The sequence below is a fragment of the Colobus angolensis genome, unplaced genomic scaffold (assembly GCF_000951035.1).
Source record: "Colobus angolensis palliatus isolate OR3802 unplaced genomic scaffold, Cang.pa_1.0 Scaffold121, whole genome shotgun sequence".
Classification (NCBI taxonomy): Eukaryota; Metazoa; Chordata; class Mammalia; order Primates; family Cercopithecidae; genus Colobus; species Colobus angolensis.
In genome coordinates this window covers 8,695,971-8,715,090 of record NW_012113253.1, presented here as the reverse complement: position 1 = coordinate 8,715,090, position 19,120 = coordinate 8,695,971, and the positions used below count along the sequence as shown (strand labels likewise).

Sequence of the window (19,120 nt, the reverse complement as noted above, 5' to 3'; positions counted from 1 at the left end):
GAGATGGTATCTCATTGTGATTTTGATTTGCATTTCTCTAATGATCAATGATCTTGAGCTTTTTTTCATATGCTGGTTGGCCATATGTATGTCTTCTTTTGAAAAGTGTCTGTTCATGTCCTTTGCCCACTTTTTAATGGGCTTGCTTCTTTTTCTTGTAGATTTGTTTATGTTCCTTATAGATGTTGGATATTAGACCTTGGTCAGAAGCAGAGTTTGCAAAAATTTTCTCCCATTTTGGCATTTTCTCCCATGCCATTCCCATCATGGCATTGTCATCATGAAATCTTTGCTTGTTCCTGTGTCCACAATGGTTGTCTACATTGTCTTCCAGGATTTTTATAGTTTTTGGTTTTTATTTAAGTCTTTGATCGGTCTTAGGTTTACTTTTGTATACGGTCTAAGGAAGAGGTACAGTTTCAAGTATTTGCTTATGGGTAGCCAATTCCAGCACCATTTATTGCATAGGGAATCCTTTTCCCCATTGCCTGTTTTTGTCAGGTTTGTTGAAGATAAGATAGTTGTAGGTGTGTAGTCTTATTTCTTGGCTGTCTGTTCTGTTCTATTAGTTTATGTGTCTGCTTTTGTAAAGTTGTCATGCTGTTTTTGTTACTATAGTCTTGTAGTATAGATTGAAGTTGGGTAATGTGATGCCTCCAGCTTTGTTCTTTTAGCTTAGGATTGCCTTGACTACTCAAGCTCTTTTTTCATTTTATATGAATTTTAAAATAGTTTTTTCTAGTTCTGTGAAGAATGTCATTGATAGTTTGATAGGAACAGCATTGAATTTGTAAATTGCTTTGGACAGAATGGCCCTTTTAACGATATTGGTTCTTCCTATCCATGAGAATGGAATGTTTTTCCATTTGTTTCTGTCATCTCTTTGAGCATGTTTTGTAGTTCTCATTGTAGGGCTCTTTCACCTCCCTGGTTAACTGTCTTCCTAAGTATTTGATTCTTTTTTTGGCAAATGTGAATGGATTGCATTCCTGATTTGGCTCCCACTTGACAGTTGTTAGTGTATAGAAATGCTAATGATTTTTGTATGTTGAATTTGTATCCTAAGACTTCACTGAAGTTCTTTATCAGCTTAAGGAGCTTTTAGGCCAAAACTATGGGGTTTTCTAGATATATATTTTCATGTTGTCTGCAAAGATAGTTTGGCTTCCTCTCTTCCTATCTGGATGGGCTTTATTTCTTTCTCTTTCCTGATTGCTCTGGCCAGGACTTCCAGTACTGTGTCTAATAGGAGTGATGAGAGAGGGCATCTTGTTTGGTGCCAGTTTTCAAGGGGAATGCAACAGCTTTTCCCTATTCAGTATGATGGCATATTTCCTATATGCTACAGGTATAGCTGATAACAAAATTGACAAATATCCCTTCCCTTATGTTTCATATATCCTAGTGGAGCTAATAATATTTGTATTAAAAATATATGTACAATTACAGAAACTTATATAGAGATGTATATAACCTGCACATAAATTGAGAATTGTGTATTCTGCTTTAGTTAAGCTCTATTTGAACTACTTTTCATCAGAAAGGGACAAAAAATAGGTTAGTTAGTAGGTTGGAATTACAACCTGTTACACTTCAGCTTTGTGTTTTATGTCAGAATGTTGGCCTGCATTTAATCTAGGCTGCTCTTTTTCTTTGCTTTTGAACATTAAAAATTGTAATTTTTAATGATTTATTGAATGATTATAATTATTTCAAATCATAAATCAATTTTTTAATATAATGAAAAAATTATTTAGGAATATTTTACCTAATGTATTCCATTTTCAGGGCCAATATAAAAATTGTTCTTTGCCTAAAAAGTTGAGCTTATTATTATATTTTATGGACAAATGCACTTTTAATGAGATGTAATTCACTTTCCATACAATTATTTTATATTGTGTGATTCAGTGGTTTATAGTATATTCACCAGGTTGTACAATTGTTTTCTAATTTCAGAATATTTTTATCACTCTCAAACTATATACCTCTTAGCTGTTATTTCTACTCTCCCCTCTCACAGGCCCTGGTAACCACAAATCTACTTTTTGTCTCTATGTTTTTGCCTCTTGCGGCAATTTCATATAAGTGGAATTCTAAAATATGTTTTCTTTGTCAGGCTTATTTCACTTAATGTTTCAAGATTCATCAATGCTGTAGCATGTATCAGTACTTCATTTCTTTTTATGGATGAATACTTTTCCATTGTATGGAAATACCACATTTTGTTTATTCATCAACTCATGGAAATTTATATTGATTTCACTTTTTGGCTGTTATAAATTATGCTGATATGAGCATGTGAATACACGTTTTTGTGTGGACATAAGTTTTCGGTGTCCACATTTCTTCAAAAAGACATATAGTTACAATATGACCCAGTTATGCCATAGTATTTTCCAAAGTGGGTGTACCAGTTTACATTCCTACCAGCAGTGTATCAGGGTTTGCATTCTTCCACATCCTTTCCAACGCTTGTTACTATTTGTCTATTATGTCACAACTATCCTACATGGTGTAAAGTGATAAATAGCTTATTGTTTTTTATGAGGAATTATGTAACAATTTAAAAATCTTGTCTTTTAGGTGCTGTACTTCTTTGCAGTATACAAGGACTAGCAGTTAATATTGACCCAATCTTATATACATGGCTCATCTATCAGCCTCAGAAACGAACAAGTAGACATATGCAACAGGTAAGAGATTTTTAAATAGTTTTTTCTCTTAAATATTTTTCTTATTCATTTAGTAGAATTATATATGTCTTTTGATTGATTCTTTTTTAACAAATGTACCAGATTTCCTTTGTCTCTCCACTTTACCCCTTTCAAACAATTCTGTTCCCTTATTTTTGCATGAGAAATTGCATGTCATTATAAAGTTTCTTTGACTACTAAAGGGGCTTTCTGTACAATGGCTTATAAAACAGAAACTAGTTTAGGAGTCCTATTTCACCAGTCTTCATTCTTTCATAGTGCCTACATGTCCATTCTCATGGTGTGCAATACATAAGAATTGGTCAGTAAATGAATGTTGGCATTTTTGATTGTTTGTTTGTTTTGTTTTGAGACACAGTTTCACTCTGCCTCCCAGGCTAAAGTGCAGTGGCGTGATCTTGGCCCACTCCCTGGTTCAAGTGCTTTTCTTGAGACCACCTCCCAAGTTCAAGTGGTTCTCGTGCTTCAACCTCCCGAGTAGCTGGGATTACAGGTGTATACCATCATACCCAGCTAATTTTTGTATTTTTAGTAGAGATAAGGTTTCACCTGTTGGCCAGGCTGGTCTCGAACTCCTGACCTCAAGTGATGCGCCCACCTAGGCCTCCCAAAGTGCTGGAATTGTAGGTGTGAGCCACGACGCCTGGTCAGCTTTTATTTTTATCTCTACCTTTCCTTGTCATATTTAGGTTTTTTCAAAAAACATGCATCGAATACCTAATCCTTGGATTGGGATGATTGGTGCAAAAAAGGTTGGAATATATGTTTGTTTAAAAAGGTATAAATTACAAAGTAGTAAGTAGACAATTACAGTTTCTAGAATACTTAAACATAAATCTGACAGTTTTGTTATTTTCATTTTAAAGATGAAGAAACTGATGTTTATTGAGATTCATTTATGTATAGTCACACAGCTGTAAGTAAATGACAGAACTAAGAATTTTTGAGGCCAAATTTGTGCTTTATTGAATTATAATTTCCCATCAACTTAAGTACAGTTTTGCAATATCCTATATGGAATAGCTTTGTATCCTTTTTCTGACGTAACTTCAGGCTAGTTGATTGGAGAAGAATACACAATTTTATAATTATATAAGAATTAAAAAGTTCAACAAAAAATACTCTCTAAGGAGCACGTTTTAAAGGTTTTTCTTCACTTTGTCCTAATTTTATTTGAAACTTCTGCCATACCTGTCCCCATTTTTCCTTTCAATGAGTAGTTACATTATGTAAGGCAGTGTGCTATACACCATGGCCACAGAAATAAAAGTCATAGGTGAGAATATCCCTCCCTCTGAGAGTATGTAGTGTATTTGAGTATCTTAAGGGATATAGTAATGCCATTTTTAGTAATTACTATGTATATGTATGTCCAGGATTATGTGAAAACAAAAAAGAGGAATAGTTCTCACAAGCAGGGTAGTGTTTGAAAAGGAGGAATTAACAACTAAGCTGAGTATCTAGGAGTGAGCCAGACAGGGAAGGTTGTTTTAGACTGAACTGTTTGAGCAAAGGCAAAGAAGATGCAAAAGCATGGCAAGAAAGAGACTTCAGTGGTTCCAGAATGGAGTGAAGTGTTCTTGTAGAGACTGGGAGAAATTGGAAACCAATTTCTGAAAAAAAAATTTGTAGTCCTTGGTGTTTGAGACTTCATTTTGAAGGGCAAAGAGGAGCTATAGGAAACTCGTATTAACAGAGCTGGATTTTAGAAAGTTTACTCTAGCAGAATATAGAGAATGAGTGCTACAGAAGTTAGACTAATGGCAGTAACCAGTCTGGAAAAATGTTCTTTGTAAATTCTTGATGGGTTATTCTCTAAGTAATACAGTTATTTCCAGTGTACCATAGATATCCCTGTAGGTCAAGTAGAGTGTTCTAGCAGCTTAAATAAATTAGACATTCATTTAATTGATACCAAGCATATTCAAATATTTTGATTTTTAACTTTTTAAAAAATTATAACTTTTAAAATGAATATACAATCACGTGCCCCTTAATGATGGGGATACATTCTGAGAAATGCATCATTAGGCAATTTTGTTGTTGTGCAAACGTCATCGAGTGTACTTACACAAACCTAGATGGTATGGTCTGCTAGACATTTGGGCTATAACCCATCTCTGGTATAGCCTATTGCTCCTAGGGTACAAACCTATACAGAGTATTACTGTACTGAATACCTTAGGCAGTTGTAACACAATGTAAGTATTTGTATGTCTAAACATAGAAAAGGTATAGTGAAAATATGGTGTTATAATCTTACGGAACCACCATCATGTATGCAATCCATTGTTGACTGAAACATTGTTATGTGGCACATAATTATATGTATATTTTTCTAATTCAGAAACAATGCCCTATTTAGAAGCTAAACTGCTTGCAATACCAATACTTTGGGAGGCAAGGTGGGAGAATTGCTTGAGCCAAGGAGTTCAAGACCAGCCCGGGGAACATAGCAAGACTCTGTTTTTACAGAGAATAAAAATTAGGTCTGCATGGTGGTGCAGGCCTGTAGTCCCAGCTACACTGGAGGCTAAAGCAGGAGGATAATTTGTACCTGGGAGGTGGAGGCTGCAGTGAACAATGATCACACCAGTGTACTCTAGCCTGGGCAAAAGGGTGAGACCCCATCTCTAAACATAATAAAAATAAAAGGTAAACTAACCAATACCATAATCCCACTCATTCAGAGTTACAAATAATGTTGGAGTATATATCTCCATAGCTAAATCTTTGCATTCATCTTTATTCACTTAGAATATATTTTTACAAGTGTAATTAGTAGCACTAGGCAAGTATTTTGCATTTTAGAAACATATTTTAAGACTTTTGTTATATCACCAAATTGCTTCCAAAATTGGTATACAGTTTGCATTTTCTTTTTCCTTTTTCTTTCTTTCTTTTTTTTTTCACACAGGGTCTTGCTCTGTTGCCCAGGCTGAAGTGCAGTGCTGTGATCACAGGTCACTGAAGCCTTGACTTTGTGGGTTCAAGTGATCCTCTTTTCTAAGCCTCCTGAGTAGTGGGGACCACAGACACACACCACCATGCCTGGCTAATTAAAAAATATATATATATTTTTTGTAGAGGTGGTGTCTCACTATATCGCCCCGGCTGGTCTAAAACTCCTAGGCTCAAGTGGTCTACCCACCTAAGCCTCCCAGAGTGCTGAGATTACAGGCATGAGCCCCATATCCAGCCCAGTTTACATTTTCAACAGCAATTGATAGCATTATTATTTTACTACAGTTTGGCGTACTTAAAAATATACTTTAAAAATGTCCTTATTCTACTATTTTCCTCTTAAATGTTCCCCCCGCCCCACCCCACCATGGAAAATTGAGAGAATTGCATAGTAGAGCCATATGTTTCCATACCCAGGTTCAATAATTATCAAGTCATGACCACTCATCTTTACTCTTAAAATCTGTTAGGTGAAAAAAAATGCCAATATACAGTATTGGTGAAAATGTAGAGAATAATTACTGTTGTTGTGAGTGAAAACTTGATAAATTTGTCAGTATCTAATAAAATTGAAAATTAGTGAACTTATAACCCCAAATTTGTACTTCTTGATGTAGGTACGCTCTTAGAGTGAAATTCATGTGACTAAGGAATACTGTGTAAGACTGCTGTTGCATATTCATTACAATAATGTGAAAATTTGAAAACCTAAATGAAAATTTGTAAGGTTGATGAAGTATGAAATATTCACATGATTTAACATTTATTAAAAATTATACAATAGACCTTAGTATGGACATCTCAAATTATATTTGATGCAAAAGCAGTTTCCCCAGGATGTATGCAATATGAGAGCACTTTTATATATTTTTCTAAAACTGCCCTTAATGTGTATGTGTGTGTGTGTCTGTAAGTGAATACAGGTATAAAAATTAAGTTGAAGGATTTGTACTAACATGATAATAATGGTTGACTCTGGGAGGAAAGGACAGTAGGTTGACAGTCAAAGGGGATTTTAGTTTTATCTAGAATACTTTTTTTAAAAAAACAAATATGATAAACTGTTAATAGCCATTAATTATTGATTATAATAGGTATGTTGTATTCTTTGTAACCTTCTAGTATTTTTTTAATTTGTTAAATTAAAAATTAGTGAAAGATGGTTACCTTTTATATGATGCAGCTATGAAAAGCTTTAGGTATTTTGGGATTATGGGACAGTTTTGAGTTAAAGATAGAACAGCTCTGAGACTAGAGTGCAACTGAAATTTGAGGAGAGCTACAGTACCAGAAGGAAAAAGAATATAAGCAGGGTAATAGGAGGTTGTTAAAAATAAGTACTGCTTATTTCGATGTTTTTGACCAAGGTAGCCATATTTCTAGAATAGTAGAGGAAATCACTGGTCTTACTCCTTATTTGGTATCACTTAATGCCTGACATGCAGCATCTTTATTAGCAGTCATTCAACAAATAAAAGTATTTTGTATACAGCTGTGTACAGGGCATACAAGAGCCTTACTCTTGTGTTAGAAAGTGGTTTTGTTTGGCCTTTTAATTCTTGCCTGTGTGAAAATACACTCAGAGTTGTCTGGGCGCAGTGGCTCACAGCTGTAATCCCAGCACTTTGGGAAGCCGAGGCGGGTGGATCATGAGGTCAGGAGTTCAAGATCAGCCTGGCCAAGATGGTGAAACCCTATCCCTAATAAAAATACAAAAATTAGCTGGGCATGGTGGCAGGCGCCTGTAATCCCAGCTACTCAGGAGGCTGAGGCAGGAGAATCGCTTGAACCCGGAGGGCAGAGGTTGCAGTGAACCAAGATTGCACCACTGCACTCCAGCCTGGGCGACAGAGTGAGACTCTGTCTCAAAAAGAAAAAAAAATACACCCAGAGTTTTAGCTACCCAAAGGTATTTTTTGTTTGTTGTTTAGTATTGCCAGTACCATGAACTGGATCTATAAAATTTTACATGGATTTTTAACTTTGTGCTTTCATTAGTTGCATCTTTCGGCTACTGTGCTTGAATTTACACTGTATAGCACATAAATTTTCTCTAGTTACTTATTCTATAGTTGACCCTAGAAACAAACAACATGAGGGCTAGGGACACCAACTCCCTGCTTGGTCAAAAACTCATGTATACCTTTTGAGTTCCCCCAAACTTAACTAATAGCCTACTGTTGATCAGAGGCCTTAACGATAACATAAATAGTTAATTAACATATTTTATATATTATATGCGTTATATGTGGTATTCTTACAATAAAGTAAACTAGAGAAAAGAAAATGTTATTAAGAAAACCATAAGGAAGACAAAATACTATATAGGACTAAAGTAGATCATTCCTGAAGGTCTTCATGTTGAATAGTAGGCTGAGGAGGAGGAAGAGGAGGGGTTCATCTTGTCCCAGAAGTGGCAGAGGTGGAAAAAAATCCACATGTAAGTGAGCTTATGTGGTTCAAACTTATTCAAGGGCCAGCTATATATTAATTTTAATCCTGAACTTGGTTATAACTTTTTAGAGTTTGGATTGTATTCCAGGAATATAAATGGACAGAAATTCAAGGGATTATAGAGTCACTAAATATTAGAGTATAAAGAGTTTTCCAGTAACCATCTCCACCCCCTCTTATTTTTTAGATATGAAAATTTAAATGCATCAAGACTTAACAATATGTGGAGCATTTCTCATCTAGATCTCAAAAATGATTTCCAATTTAGATTTGTGTATTATCAGTTTGACTAAATACCAAATATAAAAGCAGGTACTCCATGTTATGATGCTTCTGATAATTTATTTAATCTTTTCCTTTTCTCATTTTCAATTTTTTTTTTTTTTTTTTTTTGAGACAGAGTCTCACTCTTGTCGCCCAGGCTTTAGTGCAGTGGCATGGTCTCGGCTCACTGCAAGCTCTGCCTCCCGGGTTCACGCCATTCTCCTGCCTCAGCCTCCTGAGTAGCTGGTACTACAGGCACCTGCCACCACGCCCGGCTAATTTTTTGTATTTTTAGTAGAGATGGGATTTCACCATGTTGATGGTCTCGATCTCCTGACCTCGTGATCCACCCGCCTTGGCCTCCCAAGTGCTGGGATTACAGGCGTAGGCCACCGCGCCTGGCCTCTAATTTCTTTTCCTTTTTTTTTTTTTACTTAGTGTGACTAGCAACTTGTAAAATAATATGCCCTTTTCCATGTTTCAGAACATGATTTATTTTATTACATAGTTATATAATAAACAAGTTTTCATTGAAATACTTTTTCCTAATGTAAATTATATTGAGTATTTTAAGTTGGGTGAGGCTTAAGGTTGGATCTATAAAACTTTGGTTGTGGTATTGAAGATAACCTTAGACTACACTGCAGCCTGACCAACCACCGCCAGATTTACCATCTGATACAACTGTGTTACAGTTATCATCTGTTGTTTCCCAAGCTACAATTTCCTTCTCAAACTGTGGCTAAAACCCAACATTTGATGATTGTTTTCCACCCACTTCAACATTGATCTTTGATCCTATGGCAAACTTAAAAGTGCCTTTTTTTTTTTGCCAATAATATGACAGAATTGTATTGGGCATCATCAGCAGTAACATCAGACTTTATTTCAGTGAATAAAGATGAAACAGCTGCTTTACTGTCCAGCTCAGCCCACATGCATTCAACAGAGGATCATAATATTTTCCAGCTTTCTCTAAGTAGATATTTTTCTGTGCTTTCTGAATATACTATGGATATCTTTTGTCAGACAAAATATAGAGATTTTCAGTATTCTTCAAAAAAGTTGGAGTATCCGTATTAACATGTATACAATCAGTCTGTAAAAGTATGTTTCTAAAAATGCCATTTTATAAGGATAACTTTATAAGGGTACTTTTCCATTTTTTTGAGAACATAATTTTCAAAGTGAATTTAAATTTTATCTTGCTCTTTCTATGTTATTTTAATACTTCCTACTAAAACTTAAATTTTCTGGGTACTTACAGGCTCTTTGGTTTTCACTCAGAATTTTAATTTAAAATTTAAATGGATAAGCATTGCTCTGTGTGTGTGTGTGTGCGTGTGTGTCTGTGTGTGTGTGAGAGAGAGAGAGAGAAAAGGCGGGGTGCGGGGACAGATGAAGGAGGGAGAGATTGATTGATTTCAAATAATGAAATCTCAGCCCCAACTTGTGAAGGACTGTCCTTAGTATTGCCATGTTTAACCTTTACTGCTTAAGAAATAGTTAAAAACTTAAAACTAAAAAGTTTTTCATTTTGGCTCTTTCCAGCAGCCTGTGGTAGCTATTCCTCTTGTTATGCCAGTTTGTAGAAGGAAAGAGGATGAGGTGTCTATTGGAAGTGCACCCTTGGCAAAGCAGCAATCATATCAGGCCTCTGAATATGCCAGCAGCCCTATAAAAACAAAAACGGTAACAGGTATGTGTCAAGTACTGTAAAGGGACTATGATTTTACTCCACTTCTAAGCTAGCAAGTCAGCATCCACAATTTCATGGATGCTGGCCAAAGACATGAGACTCCTCGGCTGGAGACAAAGAGCTTTATTATCCACAACATTAGCAATAATCAGAGTATTAGCATTTTCTTGTGTTAGTGCCCTGAGCCCAGTTTCCATAAGGTGGCATGAAGGGAGCCAGGAATTCTGAATTTAGGGAACCTGAACCTTTTATAATGGATAGAAAGCATGCCTGCCCTTTTCTCCAGAGGGAGGCGCTGTGTCTCCTTTGCGAGGGTGTAAGCACACTTGCCCTTTGCTCAGAAGCAGCATCATATTTCTGTCTTATGAGGCTGTTCGCTATACAAATATCCTTAAAAACACAGTAGGGAACAAAGACAATTACTACCTCTACTTAAGAGACCCATGGAGAATTGCATCTCAATGGTATGTCCCTTCAAGTGAATTCTTGAAAACCACAGTACACCTTAATCATCTTTCTACCCCTTTCTTTCATATTCTCTGCTAGATCTTCTATGCAAATATAAAGTATGTGATCACAGATTTTGAAATGCATCTGTGTATGCATGGAAAAGTTTATATGTAAACTCATACCAGTCACATATCAATTCATAAATGATACCAGTTGATCTGATAATTATTTTACCTTCTTTATTATACTTTATGTTTTTATAAGAAATTAATTTGTAATGAGGGAAAATAAATAACAAAAGCTAAAAACGTAATTTCTCATCATTATTTATAAAATATGAAAACATAAACAACACATTGTTTTTTATTTTAAATTATTAATATGAACTATGGTTCTTTTCTTTAGAATTAAGGATAATTGCATTTTATGTCTTTGGTGTTCCCCCATCTTAAGAACCATCAGGTATCCTATAGGTATTTTTCTTATAGATAAGGACATTATTATTTCACCAAATGTATATTCTCACTCAAGCTTGCATAAAAATTAATAAGCATCCAACTAATGCTTGTGACTGCTCACAGTCACCAAAGGTAAAAGGCCTTGAGTTGAGTATAACATTTATTGTTTATGAATTCTATTTCTTCCCCTTTGGGTGCCCACTATTTTTAATTCTCTGGTGAACTTGGCAGTGGTACTCTCTCTTTTCTTGATAACACTCTTTGCTAAACATTTTCTTTACTTAGAATTATGTTTTAACACTTTGTTTTATTTTTAATTAAAGGATACAGTCTTCTTTTTTAGATTAAAAATATATTTTATGATTTCTTAGAGTATGTACATACATTTAAATGTAGTTATCAATCACTGTTTTAATTATTATTTATATTGCATCATAAATTGTAATGAGTTTGTTAAGGTATTCATAGTCTTTTGCACATCTGCCTACCTTTTTTGGTTGTTGGTTTTTGTTTTTTAACTCTCTTAGCCATTTTCAGTAGCATTAGGTATAAATCAGTAGCATTAGGTATAATCATATTGTTGTAAAATACACAATTTATTTTTTAACTACATGTTACAGTGGAGAAATGTTAATTTTATTTCTGAGTTCTTATTAAAATTATTTTTTAAGTTTATATCATCACAACCTATGGTCCGATGTTGATTTTAAGTTCATCCCCAACAAGTTATATGGTGATTTTGACACATGAATACCAAGACCTGCTGATAACTGCACTGGGTTTGATTTTGCTTTTTAATTATTCAGTTAGAAGCAGACCTTTTCCTCTTCCAAATTCAGCCAGTGTTAAGTGGCTGGCTGCAGGGGGACATGTGCTTGATGGCTGGGGATGTGTTAACAACAGAATGCCACTATTTCAATGATATAGTCACATAGGGTGGACTAAGCCAGAAGAAAAACTTGCTGCTCCACATGAAGATAATCGATTTTCACAAAATTCTAAATAATCTTCCAGAGAATCTGTATATTCTTCAAAACAACGAAACCCCTAAAAGCTATGACATTTGTTTACCCTAGGTTTTGAAATGTTATAAACCTTAATTTGGAATTATTGATGAAAATTTCTGGAATGGAGATGAAAACTTAAAAAGCAGAATACTCCATAAATCATATTAAAAGATATAACCCATTTTATCTTACATGTTTATATATTACTTCTCATGTCAACGTAGTAAGTACAGAGTTAAAATAATAGAAGCCTTTTAAATTTAAGACACCTTGACTATTGCTAAGATAATAATAAATGAAGACGTGATAATGTTGTAGATTTGGTAGATAATGCTATAAATTCAAAGTATAGAACTTTAGCTTCTGGCCATGATAGACTAACAGGGTTTAGATTTATATTCCTGCTGTAAACAACTAACAAACAGGATAAAATATATGGGGAAAATTCCCCAGTTTCTGGACATTGGACAAAGGCAGTGCAGGAGTGTGATTCCTCATAGAAAGGAAACAAAGGTGAGCCCTAGGATTTCCCTAGCTTTCTGCCTCAAGGCATGTTTCAGAATACAGAGTAGAATAGGACATCCTAAACTGAGCTCAGTGGTCTTTCTGAGTTGTAGAGACAGGAACTGAAGTTTAGGGAGGCAGAAATGACTAGAAATTATGGAATAAAATTCCAGAGATGGAGAAAGTTATGCAGAAAAAGAGCCCCTGGGGCGATGAGACCTCACAGGGTTTGGCAAAGAATAACCTTGGAGCTGTGATCTTAATTATTCCCACCCTTACACAGGGCAGAAGGCATTGAAGTTCCTACTGTCCATAGTATACAATTCTCATTGGTTATTTAGGACATTCAGTAGAGACCAGAAGGGCTAGGCCTTACCTGTGGGGCTAAACTATTTATAAAGACTACCCTAGACTCACCTTAAACAAACTTGTCAATCAGCCTCTGAAGGAAACAAAATAGCAAGTAACTGTTACTATTAAAAGGAATACAATACTGTTGTAGCCTAACATCATTAAAGGGAATACAACAAGATGGAGATATACAACAACTTAAATATAACAGTGCCAAACATTCAATAAAAAAATTACTAGAGGTGCAAAGAAGTGAGAACTACCAACAGGAGAGAAACTAGCCAATAGAAATAGGCTGAGAAATGACACAGATGATAGAATTAGCAGGTATATTAAATACCTATATGTTAAAACAGGTATCATAACTATGTTCAGATATTTACAAGAAGTTGGATACATTGAGGAGAGAAATGGAAAATATATAAAAGAACCAAACTCAATTCTAGAGATGAAAAACAAAATATCTGAAATAAAAATTTAGTAGAATTAGATGTAGAGTAGTAGATATTGCAAGAAAAAGAGATTAATTAACTTGAAGACATAGTGATGGAAACATGCCAAAATGAAGCACAAAGAGAATAAAGGAAAATAAATGTACAGAGCCTCATTGAACCATGGGATGATAATTAATTATGGTTGTGAGGATAGGGCTCATTGAGAGTTCACATTTGACCAGATACTTGAAACAGGCGAGGAAGTGAGCCATATGGATATCTGTGGATAAATGACTTGGAATTATCTATGTATCTATATCTATATCTATAGGAATAAATGATATACTGTAACCCTTTCATTTTATAAGTAAGACTATTGAGTCACAAAGAGGTCAAGAAACTTATCCAAGGTTAAAAAGATATTTAATGAGACTTTTTAAAAATTGAAATTGCCAGAGTATAGGCACTTTGTGATTGTTTCCTTCTTTCACTCTGAATATTTCCTTCTTTCTTTCTTTCATGGCATAGGCAGTCCTGCAAATCAGGTCTATGCAAATGTTGTCATCTACTATTTCCTCTCTAATACCTAATATATAGCCAGCCAACTTCAGTGCCGTTTTTATTTTTTTGCTAAGGAATTACTCTAAATTTGCAGCCCTGTCCCGTAGCACTAAGATAGTGAAAGATTTTGCATCAGAGTTACCAAGATGGATACTACTGGGAAACACCTTTTATGATCGTGTTTCATAATGGCATTGATAGTTCTACCTTTCTTTATTTGAGTTCCACTCACTGGTGCACAGTTAAGTTCCTGGATGAGACTCAAAAGTGAAACACTACTGTTGGTATATATTTTTTAGCCTTGATATATCCTTAAATATATTCCAGAATGCTGAGGCTTCTACCAAAATAAAAAAATATATATGATCCTTCAGATGTTTCCATTTTTATCAGGCATATGGAAAATCTATCTCTTATGCTTAGGTCTTCAAGAGAAGTAAATATGAAAAATCTTGAAATCTTAAAAAGTATGTTGTTTATATTACAGATAATAAAAGGCTTTAGATTATTGTTATTTGTTTTTAAAGAACCTGTCTTTGGAGTATGATCTTTGGTTATTGAGTAGAATATTTCTTCTTTATTTATTTATTTATTTTTTGAGACGGAGTCTTGCTCTGTCGCCCAGGCTGGAGTGCAGTGGTGTGATCTCGGCTCACTGCAACCTCCACCTCCCAGGTTCAAATGATTCTCCTGCCTCAGCCTCTTGAGTAGCTGGGGCTATAGGCACGTGCCACCACGCCCAGCTAATTATTGTATTTTTAGTAGAGACGGTGTTTCACCATGTTGGCCAGGATGGTCTCGATCTCTTGACCTCGTGATCTGCCTGCCTCGGCCTTCCAAAGTGCTGGGATTACAGGCGTGAGCCACTGCGCCTGGCCTGAGTAGAATATTTCTAATTACATTTTTTTGCTGACTTCATTTCAAGATGTAATATTTTAAATTTATGCCAAAGTTTAATAATACAGTTATCTTGTTTAGGCTTAAGTTTGGCTGAAAATATCAGACTTACTCTAAATAACGGTGCTTTAAACAAGATCCAATTTTATCTCTCATTAGAAAGTTTAAGCAGGCACCCTAAAGCTATTATGATCTTTCCATATCAGGAAGCTTTTTATTCTACTTTGAGTGACCTTCATTGCCAGGCTTGCCTCATGGTTCATGATGGTGGCTTCAGCAGTTAATCAGGTCTGCATTTCAGTGAGCAGAAATGAGTACAGTGAAAGAAAAAGGTACTTTCTACATCATTAAGCACTACCCAGAAGTTGCACACCCCATTTTGTTTATATACTCTTGGCTAGAAGCTAGTTACATGGTCCTATCTAGCTGCATAAGAGGTCTTGCAAATGTAGTATGTATTCTTTAAGGCCATGTACCTGGCTACAACTTGTGTGTTCTAACTAAGAAAGAAAAGGAGAGTGGATAGTGGAGATTATTTAGCTGCTTCTACCGTAGTAACTTAAAATGGAAAATCAAAAGCTGAATTTTGGAAAAAAATAGAGAATAAAAATATTTTCCTTTTAGTATGCATATCACAAGACAAAGCTGGTTAAAAAATGTTTTTAGTGTTGCTTAGATATTTCACAGTAAGAGATATAGACTTGGGAGTCATCAACATATGGATCATAGTGGAAGCCACAGAGTGGTTGAGATTTCTCAGGAGACCCTACAGAGCAGGATGAGAAGAGAGTGCAAAATTACATTCAAAGGAACTTTTTAATGGAAGAGTAAGGAGAAGGAGCCAGTGGAGAGAGTTCAGAAGCGTCACTATGTGAGAAGTAGGCAACAAAGCTGCATGTATATGTGCGACACAATTCCAAAGAGTTTCAAGAAGAAGGTGGATGTGCAATGATATGCTGTAGAGTCGTCAAGAACAATGAGGCTGACAAATAGGCTGTTAGTCTGTGGCCAGTTGGCCAGAGGACTTTTAGTTGTTAAGGAACGGATGTGAATTGAAGGAGGGACAACCTATGTACACCAGTCATTCAAGAAATTTGACTATATAGTCACTTGGGGTATATATATGTAGCAATAGAGATGTAAAGAGACAAGGAGACAAAATTGGAGATACCACAAAGACTAAGGATAATTTATACAGTGAGATCACACGTAAGCAAGATCTAAAACCCTGCACAAATGTGAGACTTAACCATTCAGGAAAAATCATTTCTTCTTTAGGACAGAGATAAGAAGATAAGACTATGTATCATTATAGATTAATTTAGTTATTTTTCTTTCCACAAACAAGTACTTATGTGGGACAAGTTTTTTTTTTTTGCACTTTTAGAGAATCTGAGAGATCAAAAAGTATATAATTTTCTCAAGACAAGCCTCCTGTTTTTCTCATACAGGGAACCAGTTTTTCAGGTTAACTTTGGAATGCCCTCGCTGAGAAGAGGGGTTCATTCAGGTGGTTAGAGGGCCCTAAAATTTTATTTTTTCTTTACAAATGTCATTTGAAAATATTAAAGCATGAAGGTAGACATTATTGTATAATATAAAATTGATTTTATCAGGGATAAAAGATGATCTTAAAAATTTTACTATTTTAGAACAGAAAAAGGTTGAAAATAAAATAAAGTATATCTAAAGTACATCTAAAGTAAAATAACTTGAAAATGTAATTCAGAGAGTCATCAGAGAATTTAATGAAAATATATGTTTACTGAGTTGTTTTGGACATTGTAAGAAAAATTATTTTTATTTCTAAATCTAAATTCAAGGGAAAAAGTATTAGCAGTCTGCAGAGCTTAAAATGATACACAAAGTTCAAATTATTTTATAAGTTGTTTCTGTACTATTCTAGGCAATCAGCATAATTTATAATTAGACAATATTTCTAAGATTAATTTTCTAAAGGACTTCAACAGATGCTAGATGATTATTTGATATGTTACCCATACTGTAGATGATTGTAGCCGTATACTTCATCTCCTTAACTCTTTGATTTTTTGAATATTTCATGTTTTATGAAGGTAGTAGTTTATGAAGGTGATAAATACGAAGTGTCTCTGATGATAGCTGTCACTTTCATAAACATGAAGCATCCCTCAGTCATCTGATGGCAATCTTTTATAGCCATATCTATCAAATGTATTACTAAGTTGACATTTACCACATATTTGAATTTCTCACATTGCTAGTGTTCATGTGAAAACTCCTGAAATGAATCATTAGCTCGTAAGGAGATGTAATTACACTTTATTTAGTATGTCTCCATGTGTGCCCTGCAGAGTATTTTATCATTGGTATTTGATGATTAATTCCAACAAAGTGTTCAGTTTGTTAAGCAGACTGGGTTTATTTATTTTTATTTTTAAATGTACTGTACTTTATTTAATATAAATATAATGTCCTATCTTGTTGGGTCCTTTTCTTGAGAGACTAGCAATTATTCCATATTTAATTTTTTTTTTAATTCTTGGTCCTTACCTCTTTGGCTCACTTTTTATTTCTCTATGATTATAAAGCAGATTTATTTGTGTACGGTTTCTTCTAATGTGTTCAAGTTTTGCTTTCTATTTTTACTTTGAAGGTAGAGCATAGACTTCATTAAATTTTCTCAGAAGAGAAAGCTTTGGAAGGTAAATTAATGTTGAAAAATTACTTGTACCCTATTGGAGTTATTTGACTTCCATTACTGTTAGCACTACCTCACTCCCTTCCCTTTTGAATATGCTGGCCCAAACCTGGAACAGAACAACGAAAATAGGGAGGGGAAATAAGAACCCCCACCTCCACCCCAAAACATGGTTTCTTGGTTTCCTTCGGCACAGCCAAGGCAGACTAACATTTCTTTAAAAGCATTACTGAATACTAAGAAGGAATAAATTAGAACAAATACAGAAAATATAAACTATTTAAAAATAGTTAACCTTAAAATTGTAGTCTTCAATTGTTTTTCTTAGTGCACTCTTATCAGTAATTTTTTGAGCAAGCATCCATAGTAGTTATTGATTTATATGTTAAATATATGTATCACTATTTAATGTAATAAAGCATGTAAGATTATTTTAATTTTAATATTTAAATTACACTATTCAGATAGAATTTTAATACATCAATAATGTTTCAGTGGGTGTAATATTGCATGGTATTACTTTTTTTTTTTTTGAGGCAGAGTCTCACTCTGTCACCCAGGCTGGAGTGCAGTGCTCAATCTCAGCTCACTGCAACCTCCGCCTTCTGGGTTCAAGCAATCCTCCTGCCTCAGCCTCCCAAGTAGCTGGGATTACAGGCACCCACCACCACACCCGGCTAATCTTGGTGTTTTTTAGTAGAGACAGGGTTTCACCATGTTGGCCAGACTGGTCTCGAACTTCTGACTTCAAGTGATCCGTCCGTCTCGGCCTCCCAAAGTGCTGGTATTACAGGTGTGAGCCATTGCACCCAGCCTGCATGGTATTACTTTTTAAATATTTGTTTAATACTTTGTTATGATAGCAACTTGTAAGTTTAATTTTTAATTAAGTTTATTCCAATTGTTGGTTTTAATGGCTGACATAATTGGAAAGCTACCTCAGTGAGATACATCATATTGAAGAGATTGAAGAGATGAAAAGGTCATCATTGACTGTACTCAAGATACTGATTTTTCAGTCCCATCTATTTTGCAAAGGTTTGCTGACATAAGGCTAGTAAATTTTCATCTTCCTTATATAATGAGTTATTTCAATTTAATGGGATATTGCCTTTTTTATTCAAATAAATTAGTTTTGTTTTTAATCCATATTTTTGAGTGTGTTTTACAGGAATTTTTTAAAGTGTGTCTACAGATTATGAGTATTAATTCAGTTAAAATAAGTAATAAAATTCTAAAACCTGATTAACTATGCATGGTGAATTGTAATATGCCACAATTAACTGAAAACAAGTGAAGGATTGAAGGATCCTTGGCAATTCTTTCTTCTTGTTGAGTGTTCCTGTTCCTTTGTATACTTAGCATAGTGTTATCTGTGGCCTTCTGACATGAGGAAGGACTCCAATGATAGTCTACTGTATTAAATATTAATAAACTATGGCTGGGCACAGTGGCTCACACCTGTAATCCCAGCACTTTGGGAGCCCAAGGTGGGCGGATCACTTGAGGTCAGAAGTTTGAGACCAGACTGGCCAACATGGCCCATCTCTACTAAAAACACAAAAATTGGCCAGGCGCGGTGGCTCAAACCTGTAATCCCAGCACTTTGGGAGGCTGAGACGGGCGGATCACGAGGTCAGGAGATCGAGACCATCCTGGCTAACACGGTGAAACCCCGTC

The 19,120-nt window shown here is 35.0% G+C and overlaps 1 protein-coding gene across 1 annotated transcript in view; it reads left to right on the top strand.

Moving 5' to 3' along the window:
- VPS13B (vacuolar protein sorting 13 homolog B (yeast)) overlaps positions 1-19,120 on the top strand; it is an 873,819-nt gene that overhangs the window by 367,672 nt on the left and 487,027 nt on the right. The window contains exons 20-21 of the mRNA XM_011931782.1: positions 2,587-2,696; positions 9,951-10,098. Of these exons, the coding sequence (XP_011787172.1) occupies positions 2,587-2,696; positions 9,951-10,098 (258 nt within the window). The remainder of the gene's footprint in view (positions 1-2,586; positions 2,697-9,950; positions 10,099-19,120) is intronic.